At 45.6% G+C, this 14,276-nt stretch overlaps 2 protein-coding genes across 3 annotated transcripts; both read left to right on the top strand.

The window, feature by feature from the left end:
* The first annotated feature begins 5,676 nt into the window (after positions 1–5,676).
* On the top strand, positions 5,677–13,335 carry LOC120823121 (CD48 antigen). 2 transcript variants are annotated; one of them, XM_078105590.1, is made up of 10 exons: positions 5,677–5,795; positions 10,306–10,463; positions 11,111–11,413; positions 11,595–11,864; positions 12,122–12,211; positions 12,295–12,307; positions 12,402–12,487; positions 12,659–12,697; positions 12,768–12,899; positions 13,009–13,335. In XM_078105590.1, the coding sequence occupies exons 2-10, from the start codon at positions 10,394–10,396 to the stop codon at positions 13,044–13,046; spliced, it is 1,041 nt and encodes a 346-aa protein (XP_077961716.1). In that variant the 5' UTR covers positions 5,677–5,795; positions 10,306–10,393; the 3' UTR covers positions 13,047–13,335. The 2 variants fall into 2 exon arrangements, with proteins under 2 accessions (XP_077961716.1, XP_077961717.1); XM_078105591.1 differs by having other exon boundaries at positions 5,679–5,795; positions 12,786–12,899.
* LOC120823120 (SLAM family member 5) lies at positions 5,709–8,389 on the top strand. The gene is made up of 5 exons (XM_078107444.1): positions 5,709–5,784; positions 6,344–6,461; positions 6,995–7,297; positions 7,526–7,795; positions 8,244–8,389. The coding sequence occupies exons 2-5, from the start codon at positions 6,392–6,394 to the stop codon at positions 8,387–8,389; spliced, it is 789 nt and encodes a 262-aa protein (XP_077963570.1). The 5' UTR covers positions 5,709–5,784; positions 6,344–6,391.
* Positions 13,336–14,276: the final 941 nt, after the last annotated feature.

The following is a 14,276-nucleotide window of genomic DNA, read 5'->3' as shown; positions in this document are numbered from 1 at the left end:
CTCATGAGAGCCCATCACCAAAGAGCCCGCCGTCACTTTTATTAACGTTAGCTAACATTTATTAAAGCTGAACATTTTGGATCCTTTAGCCGTGTTTACGGAAAGGGAGCGACGTTGGCAGCGATTGACCCCTTTGTGGCTTTGAAGATGACTGACTGATGCTAACGAGCTCAGCTAACTAACGTTAGCTTGAATGCTGACATGGAAATGGAGAATTTCCCTGGTTTAACTTTTAAGAACGATTCACAACTTGTGTGCAAGCGTTATTTAACAGAGAGTTATGTTATACACTACAACAAAAAACAGTTACTTACCAAATAACGGATTTTCACCCGAGCCAGACAAAATGATGTTGCGTCTCGCTCCGTTCCTCACGGCAGTCCGGCCACGACCACCTGCAGAGGACGGTGTGTCTCGCGCCCCCCCCATCCGCGGTTGTCGTCAGCGTTATTATTGCGCAAGTGTTCTGGTGTGGGTGCTTTTTTTGTGAAGGAGGAGATGGAAGGAGAGGATGTGTTCAACTGGGGGTGTGTTCTTGGAAAAGATAAAAATAAAGTTGCAGCCGGTTTGCCGCAGAACCGGAGCTCCGTGTTGTTGTTTTGTCATTAACACAAAGTACAGGCGCACCATAAACGCTCGGCTACACTCACAATAGTCCGTGAAGACATTTTTGATGAATAACAAACACTGTGTGTTCTCATGTGCGTGTTGTTGAACATGTATCATGCACTGTTGGTAATATTCTCTTTCTCCCAAATGCCTAATGAGAGCCCATCACCAGAGAGCCCACCGTCACTTTCATTATCGTTAGCTAACATTTACTAAAGCTGCGCACTTTGGCTCCTTTAGCCGTGTTTACGGACATGGAGCGACGTTGGCAGCGATTGACCCCTTTGTGGCTTTGAAGATGACTGACTGACTTTCTGACCTCTGGTCATGATGCTAACGAGCTCAGCTAACTAACATTAGCTTGAATGCTGACATGGAAATGGGGAATTTCCCTGGTTTAACTTTTAAGAACGTTTCACAACTTGTGTGCAAGCGTTATTTAACAGAGAGTTATGTTATACACTACAACAAAAAACAGTTACTTACCAAATAACGAATTTTCACCCGAGCCAGACAAAATGATGTTGCGTCTCGCTCCGTTCCTCACGGCAGTCCGGCCACGACCACCTGCAGAGGACGTGTGTCTCGCGCCCCCCCCATCCGCGGTTGTCGTCTCGCGCCGCGTCGTCAGCGTTATTATTGCGCAAGTGTTCTGGTGTGGGTGTTTTTTTGTGAAGGAGGAGATGGAAGGAGAGGATGTGTTCAACTGAGGGTGTGTTCTTGGAAAAGATAAAAATAAAGTCGGAGCTCCGTGTTGTTGTTTTGTCATTAACACAAAGTACAGGCGCACCATAAACGCTCGGCTACACTCACAATAGTCTGTGAAGACATTCTTGATGAATAACAAACACTGTGTGTTCTCATGTGCATGTTGTTGAACATGTATTATGCACTGTTGGTAATATTCTCTTTCTCCCAAATGCCTCATGAGAGCCCATCACCAAAGAGCCCGCCGTCACTTTCATTAACGTTAGCTAACATTTACTAAAGCTGCGTACTTTGGCTCCTTTAGCCGTGTTTACGGACAGGGAGCGACATTGGCAGAGATTGACCCCTTGGTGGCTTTGAAGATGACGGACTTTCTGACCTCTGGTCATGATGCTAACGAGCTCAGCTAACTAACGTTAGCTTGAATGCTGACATGGAAATGGAGAATTTCCCTAGTTTAACTTTTAAGAACGATTCACAACTTGTGTGCAAGCGTTATTTAACAGAGAGTTATGTTATACACTACAACAAAAAACAGTTACTTACCAAATAACGGATTTTCACCCGAGCCAGACAAAATGATGTTGCGTCTCGCTCCGTTCCTCACGGCAGTCCGGCCACGACCACCTGCAGAGGACGTGTGTCTCGCGCCCCCCCCATCCGCGGTTGTCGTCTCGCGCCGCGTCGTCAGCGTTATTATTGCGCAAGTGTTCTGGTGTGGGTGTTTTTTTGTGAAGGAGGAGATGGAAGGAGAGGATGTGTTCAACTGAGGGTGTGTTCTTGGAAAAGATAAAAATAAAGTCGGAGCTCCGTGTTGTTGTTTTGTCATTAACACAAAGTACAGGCGCACCATAAACGCTCGGCTACACTCACAATAGTCTGTGAAGACATTCTTGATGAATAACAAACACTGTGTGTTCTCATGTGCATGTTATTGAACATGTATCATGCATTGTTGGTAATATTCTCTTTCTCCCAAATGCCTCATGAGAGCCCATCACCAAAGAGCCCGCCGTCACTTTCATTAACGTTAGCTAACATTTACTAAAGCTGCGCACTTTGGCTCCTTTAGCCGTGTTTACGGACAGGGAGCGACGTTGGCAGCGATTGACCCCTTTGTGGCTTTGAAGATGACGGACTTTCTGACCTCTGGTCATGATGCTAACGAGCTCAGCTAACTAACGTTAGCTTGAATGCTGACATGGAAATGGAGAATTTCCCTAGTTTAACTTTTAAGAACGGTTCACAACTTGTGTGCAAGCGTTATTTAACAGAGAGTTATGTTATACACTACAACAAAAAACAGTTACTTACCAAATAACGGATTTTCACCCGAGCCAGACAAAATGATGTTGCGTCTCGCTCCGTTCCTCACGGCAGTCCGGCCACGACCACCTGCAGAGGACGTGTGTCTCGCGCCCCCCCCCCATCCGCGGTTGTAGTCTCGCGCCACGTCGTCAGCGTTATTATTGCGCAAGTGTTCTGGTGTGGGTGTTTTTTGTGTGAAGGAGGAGATGGAAGGAGAGGAAGTAGAAGATGTGTTCAACTGAGGGTGTGTTCTTGGAAAAGATAAAAATAAAGTTGCGGCCGGTTTGCCGCAGAACCGGAGCTCAGTGTTGTTGTTTTGTCATTAACACAAAGTACAGGCGCACCATAAACGCTTGGCTACACTCACAATAGTCTGTGAAGACATTCTTGATGAATAAAAAACACTGTGTGTTCTCATGTGCGTGTTGTTGAACATGTATCTTACACTGTTGGTAATATTCTCTTTCTCCCAAATGCCTCATGAGAGCCCATCACCAAAGAGCCCGCCGTCACTTTCATTAACGTTAGCTAACATTTACTAAAGCTGCGCACTTTGGCTCCTTTAGCCGTGTTTACGGACAGGGAGCGACGTTGGCAGCGATTGACCCCTTTGTGGCTTTGAAGATGACTGACTGACTTTCTGACTTCTGGTCATGATGCTAACGAGCTCAGCTAACTAACGTTAGCTTGAATGCTGACATGGAAATGGGGAATTTCCCTGGTTTAACTTTTAAGAACGTTTCACAACTTGTGTGCAAGCGTTATTTAACAGAGAGTTATGTTATACACTACAACAAAAAACAGTTACTTACCAAATAACGGATTTTCACCCGAGCCAGACAAAATTATGTTGCAATTCCAGTCAGCAAAAAAGGCAGAACGACGCTGAAAGCGCAAAATGTGGCGCATGCGCAAAGGGTGGTCCTCATTTAATGAATGTATTTGATACAACACAAACAAACTCATCACATCCAAGAAGGGCTTGAATCATTTTTATTGAGTGTATAGAACCATGACGGTATCAGCTACTAAAACCACTGCACCGACACAGAAACCCAAAGGGCACAATTCCCGTCAACTCTACAGCACCTTAAATAGCATCGAAAGTCATAGTGGCCCTTCGACATGACCATTCAATGATAGGGTTCTTGCACCGTTTCAAAAGTAAAATGTAATGCTTTTTAAGACCTTTTTAAGACCTCAACAAATATAATTTAAGACCCAAAATTGTCACAATTTCTTTGGAATACGCAATTTATTGCCTCCTACAATGGAAATCAAAACTATTTTTCAAATTAGGAGACAGTATAATAACTGACAATAACGCTTCCAATACTGTTTGGCCAATATCGATGTAAACAATGAAAGTGATTCCTTTGTGATGCAGAACAGAGCCAACATAACATACATATTACACCAAACAACACAATGCATTGCGAATCGGGGAACATGGCAGCAAAGACGCCACGTATGTCTTCATTGGATTTAAATTAATTGTGCCTCGTCACAGTATGGAGAACCCATAGTACCTCTGCCTTTTGGGTGTCTGGTGTTGAAATGAAACTTGTTACAGCCGACTGAGGGGTGGCGTCTGAACTTGTAACGTCGTTGCAGGGATTAACCTGGCCCCGCTATGGCTAGCTGCTGCAACGCATCGCTGGTATTTTCCTCCTTTCATGTGCGACTCGACGGCTTTGAGCCCCATGGTCCCTAATGAAAAGGTCTTTTTGCAGAGTGTACACATTGCCTCATTGTTGTTTTCAATCGGCGCCAACCACCTCCTAAATGCATCCTCCTCCGTCCACTTGTCGTTAAATTTGCACTTCCCCATCTTCTTTGCATTTTCAACCTCACATCGACAACCGGGTAATGGCGACACGCAGCCTGACGTCAGCGTCTGTAGCCGACGTACTGTAAACAGCTATTAAATTGCGGAGACTCATTTCGCACAATACTAAATCAATCAACTATTAGATGTTTTACGACGCACCACTGTGCTTTCTCCTAGTCATTAAAAATTAATACCTACAGCAGCTTTACGTGAAATTTAAGACAATTTAAGACCTTAATTACCCAAATTTTAATTTAAGACATTTGAAGACTTTTTAAGGACCCGCGGGAACCCTGAATGATTAAATAAACAGCACTGCAATTCATGCCAAATAGACCGCAAATTCCTAACAACCAAGGTTTAGACATTGGGGGGGTCCAAATGAATACCATTCCCCATATTATTTTTTTTGCATGGCCTACAATTCTATATTCATATATGAAAATTTGCACATCTAAAACAGTTTTGAGGACCACATTGACCATTTAAATCCACATCTAAAGGAATAGTGTAATTTCTCTGTAATAGTGACTGAGTTGGGGAGTTGCTTACTATTTACTGAACTTAAACACACCAACCAATTACAATTATGCTTTTACAGTAGTACTGTAGCAAATAGGATAGCTTCCAATGGAAAAAGAAAGCCCACTTACTTAAAATGACTGTCTATGTGCAATACTAAATTGCATTAATTTCTCACCTGATCATCTGCATGTCCAGAGCGTGTCCCTGTCTGGCCACTGCTCTCATCTTGCCTGTCTCTCTCTCTGTGATGCCGCGTTGTGACCACATGTAATTTTATTAGAAAAACAGCGACTCGTGCTTTTATGAGGCAACACGTTTCATTTGCTTACACATTTAGCTCGGTATCAAGTTACTTACTGTCTGAAAAAAACGCGAATGCTCGCCTGCTGGCACAGTTTTCTCCGCTTTTTATGTGACCTAAAATCCTCCATTTACTCTACCGTAAGGTGTCAAACTCATTTCAGGTTCGCGCCAGAACCGCCCACTTGGACCGACCGCGGGCCAAACCATTAAATGATAGGTGGGGGTGACGATCCGACCGGCGAACGGTACAGCCGACGGGGGGCGCTGACGATCCGACCGGCCGGCGGTACGGTCGATATATGTACATAGATATATTTTACATATTTTCTGCTGTATATTGGGGGGGACAGATTGGTATATTTTCAATATTGGGGGGGACACAACCCCTCCAAAGAATGCGTGGTTACGGCTATGCTAACAACACACAGCAAACAATTCCCCCGTCGTGTGAAGAGGCGTACAATCAGAGGGGCCCCATCGGGTGTCCCCCGATGTCTCCGGTAAGAAGAAGGTAAAGAAATATCCGTCGGTTGGCGAGAGAAAAACCCGTAAAGATCACTGGTGTGTCGCTCCGTTCCTCACGGCAGTCCGGCCACGACCACCTGCAGAGGGCGCCCCCCATCCGCGGGGTTCGTCTCGCGCCGCGTCGTCAGCGTTATCATTGCGCAAGTGTTCCGGTGTGGGTGCTTTTATTGTGAAGGAAGAGATGGAAGGAGAGGAAGTAGAAGATGTGTTCAACTGGGGGGGGGGGGGTGTTCCTGGAGAAGAAAAAAATAAAGTTGCGGGCGGTTTGGCGCAGAACCGGAGCTCCGTGTTGTTGTTTTGTCATTAACACAAAGTACAGGCGCACCATAAACGCTCGGCTACGTTCACAATAGTCCGTGAAGACATTATTTGTCCCCTAAAGGAAACACATTTACTGCAACCCTCGTTTTAATAATGTGCGTTCTCATGAATGCGCCTTATACCGGCCCACAACGCTTCTTCTGCTTCTTCATCAACACAGACCTCCCCCCACTCTGCAGCCTCACAACTCTTATTTTCTTGGTGGGTTCACAGTTTGAGTGACGTGAAGAGGAAGCACACGTCGTATCTCTCCCCACAGAGATGGCTGGTGGTTGCCTGAGCTGCTTCTTCGCATACACGTCTGTTGTGCTCCTGGGGGGTGGCCTCTACGGTACGTACCCCCCTGCTCTGCATCTGATCGATTGGTACCGTGATACAATGGTTTTAGCTCCATTCCCCAAGTCGCGTCCTTAGGATGGAGCCTGTGGGGAGAGAGAGAGGAATTCAAAGAATGGAAAGAATTCAACGTGTCAAATGTGTGCGTTTAAAGATGAATAACATTACGTGTTCTCATGTCTCGTGTTGTTGAACATGTATCATGCACTGTTGGTAATATTCATTTATTGCATCTTGTGGTTTTGAATATGCGAACACGCTTTGCTTCTTCTTGGTAAACTGTCAGCAAATCGGCTGCTTCTGATTTGATAGAAACTTCTAAAATCTGCAGTTCGGCCTTTTAGTCATCGCCATCTTGTGTTCAGGCGACCAACACGTGACAATTAACTTTACACAGATCGCTCTCAGACCGGGCGGCGCTGTCAATCACAAGGTAGCAACCCCCCCCCCCCCCCCCCCCTTTTGCTCTCCCTGTATGAACATAACGTTTCTGACCGTGAGCGTCTGTTCTGTGTTGATGTGTTTCAGATGTGGAGGCTTCACGCTGTGATGATGTCATCTATAAGAAAGTGGGGGACGCGGTGGAGTTGCCCTCATGTGCACCAACTAAAGGAGTCACTTTTTCACAGTGGAAATATGGTTTTAATTTAACCACAGAAAAAAAATCAGTTTCTGGAAACAATCAGTTCAAAGGCAGATTAAACCTGAACCCCACAAGCTTTAATTTAACAGTGAGACAACTGACTCGCCAAGATTCTGGTGTTTTTCAGTTTATCTCAGCGGTGAATGGCAAACAAAGTGAAACAGTCACCATCAATCTGAGAGTTTATGGTAAGAACCTCAGAATTATTCATGAAATGTAAACTCTTAATAATATATTAGTTGGTTGATAGATGGATTATATAACAGAGGAAACAACAGGGGCAGAAATCATCACCTCATCAGGTTCTGTTTTTAACTTTATTTTATCAAATTAAAAATTTGATAAAATAAACTTTGAGAGAGAGAGGAACTCAAATGGAGTTCCTCTCTCTCTCTTTCTCCCAAATGCCTCATTAGATCCGATAACCAAAGAGCCTGCTGTCACTTTGGATTCCTCCTGGGACGCAGAGAAGAACTCCTGCACAGTTTCTCTGACTTGCAGTTCATCCTCTGACAGCAGCGTCACCTTCAGCTGGACCGTGAGGAACGAAACCACGAGCGGCTCCACGATGGTTTACAACGTCACGCCTCAGGACTTAGACACCGGATTCACCTGCACCGTCTCCAACGTGGTCAGCGAGAAGTCAAAAAGCACAACAGCAAAGTGCAGCAACACACCAGAATCACGTAAGTGCAGAAAAGGGTTTAATTTGAACAAATATGAGTACAGGTTGTTCAGACTAAGTACCCATGTGAGTTTATTTATACGTGTTGGTTACGTGAACTTAATAACAGTTTGCTCAATTAAGCATCTGCTTGAATCGTCTTATCTTTTTAAAGGAAGCCAGGTTACTTTCTTTAGGAATGGTTCATTGTGATGACATAGTTAAGTTAAATAAAAAGGTTCAACTGTGTAATTTTCCCAAACTATTTAAGTTTCAATTTCAAACACCAAAGAAAGTTCAGAATGTTACTTTTCTATTTCAAAAGGGTGAACTTAAATTTTGAGCCAACAAACCCTAAAAAAGCTTGTCCATGTATGTGCACTGTTTAGCTGGCTTGCTATGTTCACTACAGTAGCCGAGGCAAAAAGTGGACAGGTTCTGATGTTGAATAACACAGGTTCTGTGTGCAGCGTTCTTTGTGCCGCTGGTCGTCGGGGTCCTCTGTGGAGCGGCGTTGATTGGTCTCCCGCTCTTACTTTATCTCTTCATGAGGTCAAAGGGTGAGGAAGAAGTCGTAACGCCAAAGAGATCGCTGCAGAACAAAGACGAAAGTTGAATGACGAGACATTTGTTGTGTTGACAGGTTGCATCGACAGGTTGGTGCAAACAGTCTTTCCTCCCTCTGTGAGCCGTACGGCCGTGCTGTTAATGGCCGCCTTCTGATTCCGCTGCATTTCCCCCACGTGTCAGACGCTCGGCCCCTCAGAGGGCCCATCAGAAGGACTCGGTCACGCAGCCTGAAGCCCACGAGCACGTCTACGCCTCTCCTCTCCCAGGTCTACTTCCTGAATGCTTCATCCACCGGCGCCACTGCGGCTCTAAACACTCATCCTTCTTAAATTTGTTTAAATCAGGACATCCTTAATTCATTAGAAGTCAACGTTGATTTGTTAGAAATCCGAGGTTAAGGTGCTAATGTGACTTTGTCTCGTCTCCACTGACTGTAGGCGATGATTCCATCTACCACTCAATCCACGGTGCAAACGGTACGAAGGCTTTTCACCGAGGGGAATAATGGAACAGTTGTTGAAAGTGATTAACATGCAGATAATGCAGATGTGTTACATGTCCCAGCTGATCGATACGGAGATGATGCCCCATTGCAGCCGATTCAGCTCGGCGGTCTTGAAGGGACGAGTGATTATGAAGAGCCAGACGAGAACTCACAGCATAATAATGTGAATCCAGGTACGACCTCATTAACGCCAGCTGTTCACCTGCACACGTGTATGTTTTAACTGCACATCTGTCTTTGATGGTTCAGTACCTTTCTTCATGCTGTGATCCATAATTCCAGATCCAGCCAGAGAAGTGAAACGTCGACAAAACAAGTGAAACGCTGATGTCATCGTTACAAACTTCATGTTTGTGGATGTTTGTGCAGCAGAACAACCGCTCTTTAGATTTCTTTGTAATATATATAATATAATAAACCTTTTTTATTTGCTGCTTTTTTTATATATATATTTATGAATTGTAAACAAAGCTATGGTTCACATACTGTCCATTGTGTACCTTTAAATGTCCCAGCTTTGTCCTCTTTCCCAGCTGTCCAACAATGCGACAAACATCTGATTCCTTATTATTATCATTCCTGCCAATAAAGAGTCTTCTGATCCAGTTTCGTTGGTCAAAGTTCTTCAGTTAAAGTCAAGTTTCTAATTAATTTTTACACAGTCACCAGTTTTAGTGATTCAGCAAATCAATCATTCAACTGTTGTTTTAATTAAAAGTGGGAATTGAGTGTTCTAAGAGACGTGTGTGCACAGGTCTCTTCTAAGCTGAGACTTTAGACGAGCTGTAGTTGTTGTGGTGATAAAGTATTTCTGTACGTCAGCGTGCCTCAGCAACACTTAAGATGTGATGCTTCATAATGCATCCTGGACATGATCATCAGTGGCCTGTAGGTGCTGCTTGTGTCTAGAGAATCAGAGGCTCTGTGGACGAGTCTGTCACGAACGCGGGGAAGGCAGGACTCAAACGCAATTTGAATCCTCCATGTCACTTTCCGGCGCCGGCGAAAGGCTTCGGATTAAGAGGGTTAAAAGACAGACAGTGCGTCTGTCCAATCAGAAGGGTCCGTCCTCTGCTATCTGCTATAAGGCCCTCCCCTTTCCGTAAGGAGTTAATCTCGTTGTGTTTTGCACTTCAGGGCCACTGTAACTTTAACACTGTATTCACACACTGATGACAGGAGCCACCTGTCATCAATAACCAACATCCACACACATGCAGGAGCAATGTTGGGTTAAGTGTCTTTCCACAGGACACATGGACATGCGGGTTGGCCGAGCCTGAGATCAAACCACCACCCACCCCCCCCTCACCCACAGTGAGGTTATGAGTCCCCAAACAATCTGAGCAAATACATTCCTATTAATCCCTCGTTTTTAATAATCTCAAGAATGTGCCTTTATTTAATCTCGCAGAGTATCGGCCCACAACGCTTCTTCTGCTTCTTCATCAACACAGACCTCCCCCCACTCTGCAGCCTCACAGTTTGGGTTCACAGTTTGAGTGACGAGAAGAGGAAGCACACGTCGTATCTCTCCCCACAGAGATGGCTGGTGGTTGCCTGAGCTGCTTCTTCGCATACACGTCTGTTGTGCTCCTGGGGGGTCGCCTCTACGGTACGTACCCCCCTGCTCTGCATCTGATCGATTGGTACCGTGATACAATGGTTTTAGCTCCATTCCCCATGTCGCGTCCTTAGGATGGAGCCTGTGGGGAGAGAGAGACATGTAGCTGTTGGTAATATTCATTCATTGCGTCTTGTGGTTTTGAATATGTGAACACGCTTTGCTTCTTTTTGGTAAACTGTCAGCAAATCTGCTGCTTCTGCTTTGATAGAAACTTCTAAATCTTACACAACTCACGATTGGCTCATCCCATTTCTGTGGAAATAAGTTTACGCCTCCTCTGCTTAGTTACAGCTATTGCATCTTTTTTCTAAACATGTATTTATAATTCACATGATCTCATTTCCTCACTGCACATGAGGTCAACCATTAGTGGACAGACGTTTTGAAGCCTGCAGTTCGGCATTTTAGTCTTCGCCATCTTGTGTTCAGGCGACCAACACGTGACGATTAACTTTACACAGATCGCTCTCAGACCGGGCGACGCTGTGGGAGTGGCCTGTCAATCACAAGGTAGCCACGCCCCAACCGCCCCCCGCTTTGTGACCTGTTTGCGAGAGATTTTGACCCTTTTGCTCTCCCTGTATGAACATAACGTTTCTGACCGTGAGCGTCTGTTCTGTGTTGATGTGTTTCAGATGTGGAGGCTTCACGCTGTGATGGTGTCATCTATAAGAAAGTGGGGGACGCGGTGGAGTTGCCCTCATGTGCACCAACTAAAGGGGTCACTTTTCCAGAGTGGAAATATGGTTTTAATTTAACCATAGCAGAAAAAACAGTTTATGAAAACAATCAGTTTAAAGGAAGATTAGACCTGAACCCCACAAGCTTTAATTTAACAGTGAGACAACTGACTCGCCAAGATTCTGGTGTTTTCCTATTTATCTCAGACGTGGATGGCACACAAAGTGAAACAGTCACCACCAATCTGAAGGTTTATGGTAAGAACCTCAGAATTATTCATGAAATATAAACTCTTAATAATATATTAGTTGGTTGATAGAGGGATTATATAACAGAGGAAACAACAGGGGCAGAAATCATCACCTCATCAGGTTCTGTTTTTAACTTAATTTTATCAAATTGAGTTCCTCTCTCTCTTTCTCCCAAATGCCTCATTAGATCCGATAACCAAAGAGCCTGCTGTCACTTTTGATTCCTCCTGGGACGCAGAGAAGAACTCCTGCACAGTTTCTCTGACTTGCAGTTCAACCTCAGACAGCAGCGTCACCTTCAGCTGGACCGTGAAGAACGAAACCACGAGCGGCTCCACGATGGATTACAACGTCACGCCTCAGGACGGAGACACCGGATTCACCTGCACCGTCTCCAACGTGGTCAGCGAGAAGTCAAAAAGCATAACAGCAAAGTGCAGCAACACACCAGAATCACGTAAGTGCAGAAAAGGGTTTAATTTGAACAAATATGAGTACAGGTTGTTCAGACTAAGAACCCTGGTGAGTTTATTTACACGTGTTGGTTTTGAATCATCTTATCTTTTTAAAGGAAGCAAGGTTACTTTCTTTAGGAATAGTTCATTGTAATGACATAGTTAAATAAAAAGGTCCAACTGGGTAATTTTGGGTAACAGTAGCCGAGGCAAAAAGTGGACAGGTTCTAATGTTGAATAACACAGGTTCTGTGTGCAGCGTTCTTTGTGCCGCTGGTCGTCGGGGTCCTCTGTGGAGCGGCGTTGATTGGTCTCCCGCTCTTACTTTATCTCTTCATGAGGTCAAAGGGTGAGGAAGAAGTCGTAACGCCAAAGAGATCGCTGCAGAACAAAGACGGAAGTTGAATGACGAGACATTTCTTGTGTTGACAGGTTGCATCGACAGGTTGGTGCAAACAGTCTTTCCTCCCTCTGTGAGCCGTACGGCCGTGCTGTTAATGGCCGCCTTCTGATTCCGCTGCATTTCCCCCACGTGTCAGACGCTCGGCCCCTCAGAGGGCCCATCAGAAGGACTCGGTCACGCAGCCTGAAGCCCACGAGCACGTCTACGCCTCTCCTCTCCCAGGTCTACTTCCTGAATGCTTCATCCACCGGCGCCACTGCGGCTCTAAACACTCATCCTTCTTCAATTTGTTTAAATCAGGACATCCTTAATTCATTAGAAGTCAACGTTGATTTGTTAGAAACCCGAGGTTAAGGTGCTAATGTGACTTTGTCTCGTCTCCACTGACTGTAGGCGATGATTCCATCTACCACTCAATCCACGGTGCAAACGGTACGAAGGCTTTTCACCGAGGGGAATAATGGAACAGTTGTTGAAAGTGATTAACATGCAGATAATGCAGATGTGTTACATGTCCCAGCTAATCGATACGGAGATGATGCCCCATTGCAGCCGATTCAGCTCGGCGGTCTTGAAGGGACGAGTGATTATGAAGAGCCAGACGAGAACTCACAGCATAATAATGTGAATCCAGGTACGACCTCATTAACGCCAGCTGTTCACCTGCACACGTGTATGTTTTAACTGCACATCTGTCTTTGATGGTTCAGTACCTTTCTTCATGCTGTGATCCATAATTCCAGATCCAGCCAGAGAAGTGCAACGTCGACAAAACAAGTGAAACGCTGATGTCATCGTTACAGACTTCATGTTCATGGACGTTTGTGCAGCAGAACAACCGCTCTTTAGATTTCTATGTAATATAAATAATATAATAAAATAAACATTTTTATTTGCTGCTTTTTATATATATTTTTATGATATGTAAACAAATCTATGGTTCACATACTGTCCATTGTGTACCCTTTAAATGTCCCAGCTTTGTCCTCTTTCCCAGCTGTGCAACAATGCAAGAAAACATCTGATTCCTTATTATTATCATTCCTGCCAATAAAGATTATTCTGATCCAGTTTCGTTGGTCAAAGTTCTTAAGTTAAAGTCAAGTAAAGTCAAGTGATGCTTCATAATGCATCCTGGACATGATCATCAGTGGCCTGTAGGTGCTGCTTGTGTCTAGAGAATCAGAGGCTCTGTGGACGAGTCTGTCACGAACGCGGGGAAGGCAGGACTCAAACGCAGAGTTCAAAAGACAAAAAAAGACTTTAATAGTCAAAATTTCCAAAAAGGCCAAGGGGCAAAAATGCAGACAAGAACAAGGAACACTCTGGCACGGACCTCCGGACATTCAACAATGACGCGACCAGTGACCAGACACACATGGCTTAAACACACTGGGGAGGTGCAGGTGATTGGACACAGGTGGAAACAATCATGACACGGCAGACAATCACAGGGGATGACAGGACAAGGCAGGAAGTGAAGTTACTCAGGGACACAAGAGGCAGAAAACTACAAAATAAAACAGGACATGAACCCAAACCCTCAAGGGCCAAATTCCAGATGGCCCTAAACCGCCAGAGAGCAGACAAGGGGCGGGAGGGAGGGAAACCATAGACGAGGGTTGGGCCACCCGGGGAACTTTGGCCGGGGGGGGTCGGCCCAGCGGACGGTCAGGAGTCTGGCTCCGGGCCGGCGACTGCAGGACACTGGAAGACGGAATCGCCGGCTGCGAAACGCGGGGAGCCGGAGGCGCCGGCTGCAAGACACGGGCGGCTGGGCACCGGCCCAACCCTTGCAAGAGCCCCCCGCTCAAGGGCCTGATCCCAGACGCCCCTCGGGATCACCAAGGGGAGAGTGGGAGACGACCACGGGATGGGGAGGGGGCCTTAGTCGGGGAGCGGGGACTGGAGGCGTCGGGGTCATGAGTCGTGGGGCCGGGACTGGCCGAGTCGGGGCCTGGAGTCGAGGGGGGCGGTACCAGGGTCGGGGCCTGATCAGGAGGTTTCTGCG

This window comes from Gasterosteus aculeatus, chromosome 7, assembly GCF_964276395.1.
Source record: "Gasterosteus aculeatus chromosome 7, fGasAcu3.hap1.1, whole genome shotgun sequence".
Lineage (NCBI taxonomy): Eukaryota > Metazoa > Chordata > Actinopteri > Perciformes > Gasterosteidae > Gasterosteus > Gasterosteus aculeatus.
Note: the sequence above shows the minus strand (reverse complement) of the source record. Positions and strands in the feature narration are given on the sequence as shown.